Here is a 17,702-nt window from a genome sequence, read left to right on the forward strand (position 1 = left end):
GTCGATCTTCGCTTTTTCAAATACCGTAATGCTGCAGCGACGAATTTTTATTAATATTTAATTGTTCTCACGGTCAATATTTTTGTCCATTTTATTACAATACATGCGAATAATTCAATAAAATTTTTGGAAAAACATTTGTTTTCACATGTGATGTACTTCCGTTTGACCACCGTATCATGTACCTCATGTACACGGTTGGCATTTAAGATGACGTTACGTATTTTCGATTCTCGTGTTTGACACAGACCAATGTAATGCTATCTCTTTTGGCTTAAGACGGCACGCAAGAGTTAAACAAAGGCAATAACATGTTTGTGTTTTCAACGCCGAAATGCCATCATATACATATAATGTCTGATTTATATTGTCAACATAACATGTCCTTTAGTTACAATAGTCTAAGAGTAAAATGACGATATTTAAGTAAACATTTTTATTTTCGTTTTATTAAAACTTTTTAATCAGCTACCCCTTGCAATACTAGTTATAAATCTAAAAAAAAATAAAAGAAAATTTTTCAATAATGAATTGAGATATGACCTCACTATTATAATCTGTCAAAACGGCTATCATAGCGTGCCGATACAATAGTATTCCGTCATGCAGAAGCGCGTTGTAGTACTTGAAGTATATAGTGTGAACACCTTATCGTTACGAACCGCTGAATGTTTTCCAATAATTCATATTGATAATTCTCCGATAATGATAAAATAATCAATATATAATAATCAATTTGCATTAATGATTGATTTATTTTACATTATACAAATTTAACACAATAATTGATAAAAGTTGAAGTAAATTAATTTGCTACTCCATTAACCCAGTGAAGGTTATATCGTGCTAAATAGCTGCGCTTGTGTTGTATTTTGTTTTATGAAGTTAATTTTCCCACTCTCCTTCCGCGTAAAATTAATAACATGAATAAAACAAGCGCAACTATAGTCACAAACACCACCACCAGAAATATATTCCGACTATTCCCGACACATGTTTCTTCTCTCTCCATTTTGCACGATTTAAGTAGAAAATTAATTTACTTCCATTTTTATTAATATGGATTTTCGCAAAATAAGGCATGAATTTATTCATTATTTACAATGGTTATTGAAAAACATTTACTGGCACTACATCTCAAATGTCGAAGTATTCTTGAATATTCTAAAAACAACAATTAGACAAATTATACTGGTAACTTTCTTCAGGATGTATTAATTAGCACATTCGAAATTGAAAATTGAATTCCATATGTAGATTTTTGTCCTTGTAGAGAGTGTAGAGTGCCACAATGCACCGCAAATTACAAATAGACAGCAAAATTGAATGTAAATACCAGAGAATAAGAAATCTTTTAACATTCAATCAATAACTTATAACATAACAAAATTGTGCAGAAATAGTAATGCCAAAATTTTAATACACATCCCGCGTTTTCTACGCAACTATAGCTTGTGCCATATAGCATGTCAATGGCGATCACTGATCCGACTTTCATATATCATATAATGCTGTCGTAATATTGATATCGCTTAAGTAACATAATGAAGGCCAATGACATAAAAAAAAAATGAGAATTTAAGACATAGCACTCAATGAATTCACATGTTGCAAGTATATAATTTGTATTATTATAATTATAATTTAATACATTTAATATGTTTAATGAAAATAAACAATATATGTTACGTTACATTAAATATACCTCTTTACGTTATAACTAATGTTTAAAACTCAGTGCATATTAATATAATTCAATTTCTTCAACTTCATAATTTATAATCTCAGTACAGAGTACTTAAAAAACCGACCTCAAAAGTACATGGAATTACAACTATTTGCCAAGTTTTATTGAAATATCCCCTAGTTCGCCACTATAAAGGTCTTGACATAGGTGATAATAAAAATCGGTTCTCACTACTCAAGTATATTGAGAGAGAAAAACGCCTTGTATTCGAGAATAGCAAAACCAATCATTAAAATAATTGCTCCTTAACCGCTCAAGCGATACATGCAGCCGTAGACGCATACCACACCTAGAGGTGCCGGTGATGATTTTATACCGATTTATCGGATATCGAAGTTATAACAGGTAAAATAACTAATATTAATTGCTATTTTGGTAACTACTCTAGCAAACCATAAAGTTTTTAATGCCTGGGTCTGTCATTTAAAAAAAATAAACAACTTCAAAAATACGTCACGACAATCGTGTGTGTTATTGTTTGGGCTGGTGATTTCGGTGTTTATTTATTGAAAATATACCGTAAGTAGCGTATTTTAAGTTTACCCTGAATATAAATGTTTATAAACTATACTTTAAGGAGTAATTTCATGGTAAACGTTAGAACCACTCAAACGGTATAATGTAATATTATCATATTTATCCAAGTACCTACATAAAAAATTTCATTAGTGCTTTTTAAGTGCAGGATTTGCGGTGTATTACTGCATTTTATTTGAGATGTTTTATTGGTAGTACGGAGGGTATTTATTTAGCAATGCAGAATAATAATTTTTATTTATATAAACTGTATTTAAACTGAATCCTTTTCGAATTTGCGAAACCAAATAGCCGCCATTTTGCGGTAGGAAGAGCGCATCGCGTGAGCGGTTAAGTAAAACATAGGCGCTATTTATAAAAATGAATGTTCATGCGTGATCAGCCACCTTTAGAGGTGGATGATATTCTTCAAAATGAAATGGGACTACTATGGAGGTACCCTCTTTCCAACAAAAAAAAGAGTTATGCAAATCGGTTCACAAATACCGGAGTTATCGTGTAACATACATACAAAAAAAACAAAAAAATATACACTCGAATTGAGAACTTCCTCCTTTTTTGAAGTCGGTTAAAAATAGAAAATACACAATTATGAATTTTTATTTTACATCCATTAAAACTACGGTTCTCTAAAAAAGGTAACTTTTAACTTATTCGTACTTTTCACGCTAGAAGCGCGTCACCTTTTTGCTAACTATGTAAAAGTTTACAACCCCTGAAGTCATCAGACGTCAAGGTTTCTTTTACCACGATACGCTAACGATAATACTTTCGCATGTTACTGGGAACATTAGAGAGTATCGTTTTCGCAAATAATCGTATATAATAATAAATAAAGTGAATGATCGCTTTTGACATGCTAAAGGGCATTTAAGGGGTTGTCTTCACAACTCGTGATCAGGATTTCAGAACTACATAGACTGTCAATAATTTCTAAGTAATCTAGAATAATATTCTTACATTTTCAAAAACCTGTAAAAAATTTACTACATGTGATTTACTTAACAAAGCTCGTTATTAATATTTAAGAATACATAGAGAGCTTCGCTAAAAGAATTATGCATTACATATTTCAAAAGGGTTTCTCGAAGCTTAGATATTTCATACCCCTCATTAAAACAAACATTTAAGTAATTACAATCCTTTGTAATTAGATTGTCTGTGGTTAAAATTTAAATTAGTTTCGTATTATTTGTTTCTTTTTAAAATATTCTACTGCTATTATTGTAAGTGTTCTTTGTATTTACTATACGCATAATATATTAGGTATGAAATCAATTTATTCGGTGTCCTATTTCCCTGTTTTCAGTCCACTATCAAATTGAAATTATGAGAAAAATATAAACGCTCTTACAAAGAACAATTAAACATTGAAGGTAGTTAACGTTTGATTTGATTGGAGATGGCATTATCGGTCGTCACATTCAAAATGAACTGGAAACAATTTACTGGCACAATTTAAATAACTTTTTTATTGATGACAATAGCATCGGCCTTACTGCAAATCGGTTTGCGATTCATTGTCAATTAAGATTACAACGTATAGTGCGTACAACATCCGTTTGGCTCAATTCACATTGCTGCGGTACGGCATAGAAGCAATTTTTTATAAGATAATTTAAATTATATTTATAGAAATCGTGTAACCTACAAACTAAATTCGATAACATACGACGAAATTACAGGTACGTGGGACTTGTCAACTTATGCCTGGGCGACGGGCGCAGTGGCAGTGCCCCTTTAACTTTGCTTAAAAAGGTTTTCTATAAATTTTAAACAATTTAATATAGGAACACGCTTCGCACTCAACTTGTCGATGTTCAAATTTGAACTGATTGAAATAACGGTTTTCAACGCTTTGTTCAAAGAATGATGCATGTTTGTGATTGGTTTATTTATTGGGATTTAAGAAAAACTACGTTTTTAACTCCATATCAATGTATTTAATCTCAAATTCAGTAAAACGTTGGTCTTTTAATTTTTGCACAGATCAGTGCTTCGACATAAGACAGGGTTTGCACTGATGAGTGCATAGATATATAGACATAGCAAGAGTTGAAGCTCTGAGTGGTACTGCAACTGTTATGAACAGGCGTGTCGCTTACTATCTATCTATCTACACGACTTGTTCGTCCCTTCACTTGGTAAATAAAAAAAAGATACGTTTGACATTACGGAAAACGCGCGACCGGTTTTTTGGCTCGTATCTAGTTTGTATCTAGCTCTTTATACTATCTTCTTGTCGTGTCGATGACATACACTATAATGTTATTTCTGCCAAAGTTCCGCCAAGGGGTAATATGAAAATTACTATTTTCCGATTTTGAAGTGATAGGGTGCTGATGAAATTACAGACGTGGATTCAGTGACGAAGTTCTTGGCTGAGTTAAAGTTCTTGCGAGGTTTTTAATATTTTATAAATAATCTTAAATAGATAATGTAACAAAATGCCAGATATCCTCACCAATTACTTGATCTCAAACCAGGGAATTCCCTATACTATGAGTATCAGACCAACCAAGTTCATACCGAGACACTACTCGGAATACCCAAACTAAAGTTAGAAAAGTTAATTTCGTAAATTGGTCCTACCGGAAATCGAACCTGGGACCTCCTCAATCAGCACCCATAGTGCAATCCGTGGGACCACCGAGGTCATTACCCATTTTAATTTTGAAGTTACATATATTTTTGATCGTTTAATAGCAATACCTATCGCTAACAGTGAAAGAAAATAAACAAAAACGCCGAAGGAGGTTCATAATTCTGTCTATGTATCCATCGCACCCGCAATACAGGATTTCCCTAGTGCTGGACTAAGTGTGTGTGCGTTAAAAAATAGTCTAAGTAACAATTACACCAAAAACAATTCAAGACGTTGTAAATTTGGTCAGCGTAGCGGCCAGTGGCCTAAACCCTGTCCTCTAATGAAACCCTTTTTTTTTTCACGGGGGGGAAATCTTTATGGATACCCCTGAGCCCAGGGAGACTCAGGGGTTATGTGGGGACTCTCCCTCCAGACTGGAGGGCCTACCCCACTAAAACCCCCCCGGGTTACCCTCTCGCCGGTTGAGTCGGCGCCGTGGGATCGGTGAACATTCACCACGACGCCGCCCGGCCACCCTAGCTTGTGCCGCGCCAACGGAGGGGCGAGTCGGTTGTCCTCCGACCCGCCCCCCAGACGAGTGAGGCCGTGCAATGCAGGCTCCGGAGTCCCTGTCCAGAGCCCGCTGGTCTCACTAGGGGATTAGGCGAGCAGCGAACTGCCTTCGCCTTCTCCCCGTACGTCTGCACCGGAACGGGTGCGCGTCCGCCGCGTCCTCACGCACCCGCTCCACGGCCTCTTTTTGCTACATAACCTCTGCGCAAAAGGAGGCCGCCGCCTCCCAGGACTCCTTGCTACCGAGCATGGCGGCAACCACGCTCGGCAGCGAGAGGTCCTGCTCTACAGTCCCCGTCAGAGTGCGGCGCTGCCCATCCCACCGGCTGCACACCTCTAGGGTGTGCTGCGCGGTGTCATCCGCAGCGCCGCACTCGTTACACGACGGGGACGGTTCCCTCCTCGCCACCTTGTGCAGGTAGTGACCGAAACACCCGTGCTCAGTCAGCACCTGCACAAGGTGGTACGACAGTGGCCCGTGGGACCGGTTTACCCACTCTACGAGGACAGGGCGGATCGCCCCTATGGTACGAGCGCCATAGGGGGGATCCGCCAAGCCCTCTTTCCACCGGTCCCGCATGCGCTGTGCCGCGAGGCGGCGCTTCCGCTCGACCTCTTGGGGAGCGGGTCGCTCGCCTCGGTCCCTCATTCCCCGCCGGTAGGTGCGGACCTCCGCCAGGACCTCAGCTTCGAGATCCCACGGCGGAGTACCGGCGAGGACGCATGCGGCAGCGCAGGCCACCGTCATGTACGCCCTGCACATTCGCAGGGCGACCACCCTCCGGGGCCTCCTCAGCAGCGACTTCGTCGCCGCTGATAGGACCCCACTCCAAATGGGAGCCCCGTATAAGGCCATACTCCGGGCCACCCCGGCGTATAGCCTCCTGCACGGGGCTCCCGGCCTCCCGAGGTTGGGCAGGAGCCTGCCCAACGCTGATGCGGCGCCCACTATTCGGGGAGCAAGTTGCCGGAAATGCTCCCCGAAGTTCCATCGCCGGTCCAGGAGATATTTCATCTGGGACTTGACCGGGACTGATACTCCCGCGATGGAGATGTGGGCGGCTGCCGGCACCGCCCAACCTCTACCCCGCCCACCGAATACGGCCACATCCGTCTTCGGCACGACGACCTCGAGGTCCACCAGTACACCCTCTTTTTGCCCGGGGTCCCTCAGACCCTGGGCATGGCCCTCTCGCAGACGGCGGTCAAGTCTTCCCTGAACTTGACCGCCCTCTGCTCCACGTCGACCTTGGCCGGTGGGGGGGCCACCATGCCTGGACCATAGCTGCTTCCTCTGCGAGCTCAAGGTCCAGGCGGGTGAGTGCCCATTTGGGAAAGCCCCCCCCTGGGGGTCGTGTTGGAGGCCGTCGTGGGCGGCATATGGGAGACCCTCATCCGTATGTATTTGTGGTCGGAGAGGGTCTCCTCGTCCTCCAGGACCTGCCAGCCGGATACTCGCGCGGCTAGTGAGGGGGTCTCGAACGTGACGTCCACGATCGACCCCCCATTTCGCCGCACGCACGTGCTGGCATGACCCCGGTTGAGAACGACCAGCCCTAAGGCTGCCGCCCAATCCTCCAACTCTGGCCCCCTGGCATTGGTGACCGGGGAACCCCACGCAGCGCTCTTGGCGTTGAGGTCCCCATCACCAACACCGGCGCCGGAGCTGCCCTCCTCACCGCCCTCTCTAGGGTCTCCAGGAACGCCTGGAATTGGGCCAGGGAGCGATTAGGAGAGAAGTACACCCCAATTAGGATGACTTCTCCCCACCTCGCCGCCACGAACCCTGACCCGCGTTCCTTCACCGCTAGAGGGGGGAGTTCCCGGCAGTCGATGCCACTATGGCCACCGTCTCCTCCCGATCCCCCGCCCAGTTCCACCGCGGGGGGTCAGAGTATGGCTCCGCCACAGCAGCCACCGCAACCCCTCACTCCGCCATGGCCTGGACCAATAAGTCCTGTGCCCTGGCGCAGTGGTTGAGGTTGCCCTGCAGTATAGTATGGTGGCGTGCTGGCATCACTGCTACATACATTGTCCCTCAATAGGGAGGGGGTCTGAGGTCCCCGCCGGCTTGCCCTTGATGGGGGGGGGGGGAGCGCAAGATCGCCCCCCATTACGTGGTCCGCTGGACGGCGGGTCGCGGTGCAGACCGAACACTGCGGGGTCGCCGAGCACCCGGAGGACGGGTGTCCCACCTGGCCACACCTGAAGCCTCTGCTTCCCCGCTCCTGTCCACACTGGTCGGGCAGAGGGCTCTGGTGTGGCCAATCTGGGAGGGGCTCCATCACATGGACCCCGGCGGAGGACCACCCCACCAATAGGCGGCCGGCAGCCGCCACCCGTTGGGCCGCCGTCACTGGGCAGCGGACGAGGGCTGACCCCCTCCCGTTGGGGGCTAGCCTGACGGCTCCCACGCTCACGGCGGACTGGAGGCATTGGCCCTGGGCAGCCACCACCGTCCGGATCTTCTCCGGGGTCACCGACTCGTCAAAGCCGGTGACCCTTACAGCGTCGGTTTTGGTAGGCCGCGTTACTGCCGCCAACCCCCCTATCACCTCCTCTAGCTGCCGCCAGGGTGTCGGCATTCTCTGCGCTGGTCGCCCCGGGCACCTCAACTATGCGTGCACCCGTCTGGGTGTTCCGCACCCGCACGTGCGGGATGCCGAGGCTGCATAAATCGACCGCAGCGGTCGCCGCCTCTAGGACCCCTTTGTAAGTGACCCCCTTTTCCGCCACCGCTTCGGGCCTCAGCGTGATCACCACCGTCGATGATTTCGGGGTGGCGAGAGCCCTGGGTCTGGGAGCCATCTTGGGGGCCCGTGCCGCTTGGATGGCGGCAGCTGCCGTTTTGGCCATCCTGGCCTTGCGGCCGACTACCTGTGACCAGGGCGTTTCCGCCTGGTCAGTCGGCATGGAGGCCGCCGCGTCAGGGGCGGCAGGGACGGCGGGAACAGCAGGGGGCGCCGCAGGAGGGGCAGCAGTAGCCTTCGGCGGGGGAGCCTCCCTCTTGGCCTTCTTGTTGAACCGCGGGTCAGCAGGCGCGTTTCGGGCCGGGGAGAGGCCCGGTGTCGATTCGGGGGCCGCGGCGGAGTGAAGCAACCTCGGGGCGGCTGTGGCGACGGCGGTGGCCGTTTGCCTTGTGGGTTGATAAACAATCAACCCAAAATTAAAAAAATTAAAAATTTATTTATTTCTCAATTTGGTTTAACAATGGTAGATCAGGTCCTCCCTTTAAGCAAATGTATGCTTGTGTTGGCCCAAAAGGCAAACTCGATTGCACATTCTATATTTTTTATTTTTATATTTGTTATTTAATTGTGTTATTTCAATAACCGACGATTTTTTATGACGCTGTACTTCTTTGACATTTCTAAATGCACTACGTCTATATCTACATCAAGTGGTATCATGCATGTCGCATGTCATTATTTCACCTGCTAAGAGATGTTAAGATGTTTGTGTGAAGCGAATATAACTGTCGACATCGATACCTTTGCAGCGTTTCCATTTCCATTTCCTAACTCATTTTCCGTGTCATGTTGGAATGGAGTTTAAAAATGTGAAACGTTCACTGTATGACTTTTACTCTATTTAGCTCTATTTGCACCACGTTTCTTTCAGTAACAAACGAAAATTCTTCGCTTGTGGACAAAATTGTATGGGAATTTGAGTATTTCACTGAGCGGGAACGCCAACTTTAGCAGCCCGCAGCCCCTAAGGTACACCACCGCCGAGCCGGATCGGCCCTCTCTCGATCACGCTCGAGTAGAAGGATCTGAAGCATCACTGCTTCACAGAAGAAGAGCACTGCTTCATGGGATTCTTGATCCGCCAACATAGCCGATACTATGCCTGGCGGAGAGAGATTTCGCCCGATCCGGGCAACCAGGATGTTCCTCTCGGAGATCCACGCGGGGCATTCCTGCAGCTTGTGCTGGGCGAATGCTGGTCCCTCCCACAGTGGTGGCACTGCGTCGTTGACTAGCATCCGATCCGATTCTGATACTCACCGAAGCATCCGTGCTCGGTGAGTATCAGTGGCGGTCGGAACGTGGTGACGCACTTCCGCTGGCTCAACTAGACTTTGAGGTTGGGCAGAATCGCATTGACAGCACACTGGCGCGAGTTCCACGGCTGTTCCAGTCTCCGCGCCACTTCACCAACGCCTGTCGGCGCTCCTGCCACCGCACCTAGGTTATTTGCCCTAGATTATTAAAACAGACGCAGGCTCAAGTCCTGTCAGATCAAAGGAAGTATTCGTTGTGTTCTATATTTCTATTAATAATTATTACATACAAGTGAAGCCATTTCACAACAATAAATTAATATCATGGTAAAGTAAAGCATCGTAATTACAATCAATATTACAATTTATACTGCGTCCCTCTTTTCAACCTCTGGTAACTGTGAAGATAAGGCTAGCACGACAGGGCGTGAATAACGCGAGAGTGACACAAAGCGCTAGATATTGTTATTCTCGCATAGAAATCTAGCGCTGTATGTCGCTCTCGCGCAAGTTGCGCTTGTTCGTGCTAGTTCTACTAGGTGAGTGAAGAAAAAACTTTCATAGACTTCTCACAGGTAGCGCTACGGTAAAAAAGCCGTTAAAACAAAAAATAAAGAACTGTAAAGTGCCTTGCATGTACGTAACTGACACAGAAAAATTTGTAAGGAAAAACGAATTCTTCTCTGTGTTCGATCTTTATATTTTTTTTTATAATATAAATGGCTTTGGCTTCGCATTTACCCAATCAAAAGATTAGGGAAATAGAGTTACAGATTATGGAAAAGGTACGGAATTTGGATGAAAAAGGATGTGGTAGGTAGATAAAAAGGTAATAGGGTATATATATACCTACATACACATTAAAGTTTGATATTATTATTGTTCAAGAAATAAGGCCAATGCATTATATACATATTATCGTCATTATATAACTACAATATACTTATTATGAAAGTGGGGAATGCGACATGAATTGCCAGCAGTTTGGATATGAAAGTATCGTGATCAATTAAAAGACAATATAAAAAGCTCCACACGAGCATACAATTTTAAATTTCAACAAAAAAGTGAAATAATTTCACAAAAATAAACGAATATCATGGTATATTCATTACAATCAATAACTCTAGTTATTCAAAACGTTATAAAGGAGATACATTATTAATAACACAATTTTGTCTTCAGCTAATCTCATTTTCAAGAAAAGTTTGTTCACGAACCGACAAACTTTGAATGTTGTGCGTTTTAACATCTTATATCGAGCAAATCCTCTCGTAGGTACCTATTAACTTCGACGGCAAAAGTTACAGCAAACACACATTGAAATACTTATGCAGTGTTTGCTTTACCGGCGTGGTAAATAAAATCAGAACGGGACGCTGTATTTGCAGCTTTTATACACGAGAGTTTTTTTATTACTTGTCATTTTAGAATTTCTTGTCTAAAAAAACGTGTGAAGTTACTAAGCCGCATTGCGCCAGTGTATTGGTCAATAGACTAAAAGCTGCCCTTAGAGGAACCCTGTGCTCAGCAGTGGGGGGATCGTCAAGGAGGAATTCATACAAAACGTTTAGTCGTACATATGTACATTTATAAATTTAAATTCTAGTAGCAATAGACCTCCTTGTGAAAGAATTGGTCCATGGTAGTACTGCCACCTTACCTATTTCTACCGCCAAGCAGTAATGTCAGCATTACTGTGTTCCGGTTTTGAAGGGTGCTTAGGTTATGTCTCTGGGTGACAGGCACAGTGGCAGTGTCCCTCAAATCTTTGCGATTTAAGGCTCTGAATCGCACTGCAACTGTTATGGACAGGCACGTAACTTAGATTGAAATATGATAAAAATGTTTTGAATTACTAGCTACATATACCAGAACGTGTAATCGAAATGAAAGGACGATAGGTGCTATTCTTTTTTCAAATGAAATTTCTGGTATACGTGGCATATATAAATAATAATTATGATACCAATGTTCATGTGAACCACTGGCCATGTATCTATACCAGAAAGTTGAATTTAAAAAAAGAATGACTTCACTCATCTTTTCATTTCGATTACATGTTCTGGTCCAATCATTTATTAGCGTTTCTCTAAATATATCCTTGAGTAGCATGTAACTAATTAAACTTCTCTATTACAGGTCTCGACAAATGTTTAGAGATGTTAAACCTGTCACCATCGAGTTATAAAAATCTAGAAGATGGTGAACGGACGGTGAACACCAAGAAGGTCTTACCAAGGAGGCCGTGGTATGCTCCTTTAGACCCTTCTGAAATATTAAGGCAGCAGGAGTATCAAGCGGGTGAGTTATTTTTTAATGTTAAAGTTTTTATTTTTTCGTTTATCCTACCAAAAGCAGAACTGCTGCGTTCCGATTTGAACCTTAGTTACAAAAAATTAAAGATCTTGTGTTCCACAGACGTCATTACATTTGCCATGTTAAAACTACCTTCTTAATATCGCAAAAGTACTGAATACTGATTCGGCAGTGAAGACTTTCCATTACGCAAATGGAAAAAAATACACTTGAATGTTAACTCCGTTGAAAATGTTGTGCTATTGAAGAAGGAATTGATTTTCCGATATTCTCATGTGAAATTAAGCTAAAAACTTATGAGCAGAGAGAAAGAGAGAGAACACTATTTTAATGTTTTACTTTACCATCTAGTACATAATAGTTCCGTTCAGGAAATGCACAGGTCTATTATTACACTTATCTGAAATACTTTTCGTAGCAGTCGAGGACCTTTTGAAAGAATTCGTCCAGGGAAGTAGTGCCACCTTGCCTATTTCTGCCGCAAAGCAGTAATGTCAGCATTACTGTGTTTCGGTTTTGAAGGGTAACTGTGCTGGTGAAATTGCAGGCACATGGGAGTTGTCAACTTATGTATCAGGGTGACGGGCGCCGTAGCAGTGCCCCTCAGATCTCTGTGATTTAAAGCTCTGAGCGGCAGTGCAACTGGTATGGATAGGCGACTTGTTCGTCCCGTCACTTGATATCATAAGAAAAAATAAGACGCTGTCTGCATTGACTCCTAAAATGTTGTTTAGTTGTGCAGTGTAAAGGGTTTACTATGGCACGGAAGAAGATAGATTTCTGGCGCACGCGGCTCAACCTCTTAAAACACAGAGTTAAAAGCATTTTTGATGTTAACCTTGAGCAGTTTTTAGGGCAGTATTATGCCCTAAGTAGTTGAAGATGCAGATATGGATTGCATAAGCTACTGCTTCGTCTAATTTCAAAACCGAGTGGTAAGGACTTAAATTTGGTGTTTTAAATCAGGTATTTAGCAAATTATGGCACCAATATTTTTGCCACGAGTCAACGGACTGTCCACGGAAAGTGGCCTGGTACAACTATAAATTTTTGGATAACATGCGATTGTATAAAATATTTAGAGTGTGAAAAAATATACATTATAATTCTAACCTAGAAGTAGCAGTAGAGCTCCTTGTGAAAGAGTTCGTCCAGAGTAGTACTGCCACCTTACCTATTTCTGCCGCCAAACAGTAATGTGAGTTCCAATTTTGAAGGATAAGGGTGCTAGTGAAATTACAGGCACATGCGACTTGTTAACTTAAGTCTATTATAATATACTATTGTCTTATATAACAATAAACGGTTTTATCGTCTTTAATCTGGAATTATTTACCAAAAATACGCACAATCCCATTTCAACAAATAATGGTTACGCAAAACCAATATTCATCATGAAGTGACGAACAAGTCGTGCACCTGATGATAAGCTACACGCCTGTCCAAACCGGTTGCAGTGCCACTCAGAGCTTTAAATCGCAAAGGTCTGAGAGCATTACCTCTGCACCCGTCACTCTGAGACATAAGTTGACAAGTCCCATGTACCTGTAATTTCACCAGCACCCTTACTCTTCAAACTGGAACATAGTAATGCTGAAATTACTGCTTGGCGGCAGTAATAGATAAGGTGGCAGTACTTCCCTGGACGAACTTTTTCACAAGGAGCTCTATTGGTACTGCTTCCTAGACACTCATATTGAAAAATTCCAGTAAATAAATAGATAATAAATACTGATAATGCATTACGTTACTCAGTCTCTTCATTATGTCGTAGAATTTTATATCATCAAAAAGGAGTCCTTTTCTAACGTAAAACTTAAACGACTAAATTATTATACTTGATTTGGGGACACAAAGAAATAAAACCGAAATGGGTAATTTTCAGGTTAGCTCTCTCTACCTAATTTTGGTAGCAATTGTATTATTTGTATTCGAATACATTATCTTGAAATATTACATATGTAATGCGTTGTGATAATATTATAGAATATTTAAATAATAATAATAGCCACTGAATTACCTAAACAGTAAACTCATTACTTGAACGCAATTTACTAATTATCTATTCTACTACATCGTGCTACCAAACTATGTACACTTTATCCACAGAAGAAAGTATTTATGTGGTCTGTGACTTAATCAAAACGAAGTTGGTTAAAACATAGTTTGTGTAATTAATAAGCGAAGTAACCTAATTAGTTAAAAATATAACTTAATTAACTTTGAATACTGAACAACATGATTTAAAACTTGAATTGCACTTTTACAATCTTGTGGAGTTTGCTTATTTATATTCGCTTGCTTTTAACAAAGCAGGAAAATATGATAGTGAAAGGTTTATTAAACAAGACAAGTTAAGTTCCTATCTAGCTTTCAACAGTGGCTAAAAGAATATACGAGTATAATATAAGTAAAAGGCAAGCCGTTAGCGCGATTGGTTCTGTGTAGAGTTTAGGTTGTCGGGTTTCTCTCAGAGAAAAGTTTAAGGAGACTGGTATCATGACTGTGACATCACAGTACATTTACTTAAATATTTTGTACGTCCGTAAAAATATACATAATTTAATTAAGAAAAAAATATCCATATTATTAACCTTAGAACTAAGTCCAAACTCTTTGTACCGCGATTTCGTTTAACTAAGGTAAACGATTCTTTTATGGGGACCTGTATACGTTTTTACAGTAAGATTCCTGAGTATTATATTAAGATTGTCATTTCTTAAGTTTAAAGTATTGTATATGAAAAGTCATATTACCAAATTGAGGAAAGTTAGATAAAGATGTATGGAAAGACAACATAAATCCAGATTCCACACAATTATGATTCAAAGTGTATTTCTTAGCATTTAAATGTATTTGAAAAGAGCAATCCCCAGAGTTTCTTGCTCGTTCTTCTCAGAGAGGTCAGCGCAGAGAACGAGCAGTAAAAATTACGTTTTCAAGTGTAAAAATTTTTACATATAGAATAAATGATTATTTGACTTGGACTTTGATTAAACTACGTAGAAGAAAAATATGACAAGGATATCGGTTCAATATGGATTATAACTTGTGAAAAAGATAATAAATACAATGTGCGAACACATTCTTTTTGATGCAGTCTGTTTTTTTATTCATGTAAATTTTGTATTCCTTTTGCCGTTAAGCTTTTGTTCGTTGTTGTCAATCGTTACATAAAATACGTTCCCAATACTCCGGATTACTAATTTCTTCTCTTTCCCCCTCTATTCTAAACCACCAAGCAAGCGTCTCACAAACAGAATGTTTGCGAACGGAGCTACGCCAGTGGAAAAATGCTGGTTGGTTATTTTTGCGCTGTATAGTAAACAATTTTGTATAGGTATCGTATATTTTCTGACTAATAGCATTTCAAAGTCAATATAAACGATGCCTTACTTTCTCAAACTCGTATCTTATAAAGATTGATTATTCAGGAGATGGCAAAACTTTCTATTTATATTAAATTTCTTATCAAGGGTGTTTGGATGTATTACTTTAAGAATAGGTAAAAGCCAGTGTGTGAATATGAAGGAAATATGATGTGAAATCGGCCTGCAAAATTTGTATGCACAATCCACTTTTTGCATTTCAGTTACTTTGTGCTTTAAGATACGAGTTTGAGAAAGTAAGGGGTTTATTGCTTACATTGTTACATAAAGCTCTTAAAATTAAAATATTATCAACATGACCCTGTTAGGGCGCCGCAATTAAAAAATATACACTCATTAAAATTTTAAAGATAAAAGAACATACTAATAAAATAATTTTAATGGTACAGAAACATTTTATCTCAAGAAGAGCTTAAAGGCCTAACAACAGCGTAGTGAACTAAGGCCTGAGTGGGGTCGTGACTCGTGGGTTATGGGTAGTTCAGTAAATATCGAGTTCTTAAGACCCTCATATACTGACGATGAAAAATAGTTTAATTTTCAATAGATAGAGTAAAATTTGTAGTGTAGGTGAGGGTCAGAATAGAGAATAATCAACATTTATAACTTTTTTTAAATGGTACCATCTCTTTTGAAACCCTACTTACTTATGTACATGAAGTATGAACAGTTTTAAGCTTTAACGTAATACGGACTGTCTTTTAGTATAAGATTGTACTTTTAATAGCAGTAAAAGAGATCGTCTAGGGACATATTGTTGCCATACCCTGATATCATACATAGATATCGTTGCGCCATACCTCTTTTCGCCGTCAAGCAGTAATACGAACATTACTGCGTTTCAGTTTTGAAGGGCTAAGGTGCTGGTGAAATTACAGACACACATGACTTGCCAACTTTATGTCTCTTGGGGTGACGAGTGCAGCAATGGCAGTGCCCCAGCGGTTTTTGCGATTTAAAGGCGTTTCACTTACTATCAAAAACCACTTTACTATTTATTTGTATATTAATGTCTACAAAGTAAAAGTAGGTATCTAAACAATCAAAACATGAAGGCAGAAAAACAAATATGAGATTGTGTTAAAACTTGTTGTTATTTCATAGGTTACGAAACCGACTATCAAGGTGGACAGAACGAAGAATACTATGACAGTCGTGTAGAATACGAAGAGCCAGCGAAGGCGCAACGTGTAGAGGCTCTTGAGCAAGTGGACAGTTCAGCTCCTACTTTCGATCAGGCACCTACTGTGAGCTCTGTGTCCGGATTCTCGACTGCTAATGCCGTTAATCTGAGAGGTAAGTATTTGATGTCAATAACGTAAGAATTTACGCATTTACGTACTATTTTCATGGTTAACTGCAAATTTTTGTGTTAGTTAAAATGTTGATTGAACCCAGCGTTATCAGTTGGTTACATTCCTTACTCCACTTTTGATGCTCTTGAGTAACGTGTTAATAGCATTTGTTGTTAAGGCAACTTCCGCAACATTTGAGAACGATGACAATATTTTAAACTCAACTGTAATTTATTACTGTAAATTCTAAATAAGAGACTAGCATCGAGTGACAGCACGTTACTACTGCCCGTATTTTCTTAGTTTAGCCTTGAATGTAGCTACGTGAAATAAGCTTACATGGCTTTATATAGGCAGCCATGGTAAGTGCAGGCCAACTTGACTATAACGCCCTAAATAATACCCTCAGGCCTGATTTGTTCTCGTTCTAGTCATGGTCGGTAATACAGGTAATGCACTCGTACTATATACGTGCAAGTGTGATGAAAAGGTAATTTATATATAGCTCGAGAATACTGTGGTGAATACCTTAATTTCTTCAAATTATGTTTTGCAATCTGTAAGTATAACTAAAATTATAATGTGGCAACCCTACGTGTAGGCATTGATTCGTCGAACAGGCGGTAGTTACACTAGTGATCTTATTCTACTATGCCGAATTCCAACCTCGATAATCACAATAAATCAATTACTGGTCACAGTACAGGCCTTGGTTATGTAACTAACATCCGATACACGTCGAATATTACGATATGTTTTTTCTTTCTCTTTATCATGCTATCTGTACGTGAGGTTATTTTAATAATAGTCAGTTTTACCATGATTGGTACAAAGCCAATTCGTGTTATCTCTATTTGCATACAAAACGAAAAACAACTACGATCTATTTTTTTATATATCGCACATGAAAACTAACATAATATTATATCAAAATTGCTTTAAATTATATTATATTGCCTATTTAATTTCAAAGCGACAGTGTTGCTCTGTCACGATGAAATTAAATCGTATACGAATGACATATAAACATAGCGAAATTTTGGAGATAAACTGTTAATATATTACGCAATTTTGAGATAAACTATAAATAACGCAATTTTTGAGATAATACTATAATAGTTGTCAAGTGCGACTTTCTTTCCATTTTCGATTTAAACTATCCTTTAGCACTTATATCGGGTAGCACTCACGGGATCAGGTTATTCGATTATCTAGAATACCGCCGTAACATCTGCGTTTTTCTGGTCTA

The 17,702-nt window shown here is 40.9% G+C and overlaps 1 protein-coding gene across 1 annotated transcript in view; it reads left to right on the forward strand.

Moving 5' to 3' along the window:
* The window catches only part of LOC113231392 (synaptotagmin-15-like), a 145,841-nt gene that overhangs the window by 19,403 nt on the left and 108,736 nt on the right, over positions 1–17,702 (forward strand). The window contains exons 2-3 of the mRNA XM_026465692.1: positions 11,593–11,754; positions 16,263–16,454. Coding sequence (XP_026321477.1) covers positions 11,613–11,754; positions 16,263–16,454 — 334 coding nt within the window. The 5' untranslated portion in view covers positions 11,593–11,612. The remainder of the gene's footprint in view (positions 1–11,592; positions 11,755–16,262; positions 16,455–17,702) is intronic.

Source organism: Hyposmocoma kahamanoa, unplaced genomic scaffold (assembly GCF_003589595.1).
Source record: "Hyposmocoma kahamanoa isolate Upper Pololo Valley unplaced genomic scaffold, ASM358959v1 65, whole genome shotgun sequence".
NCBI lineage: Eukaryota > Metazoa > Arthropoda > Insecta > Lepidoptera > Cosmopterigidae > Hyposmocoma > Hyposmocoma kahamanoa.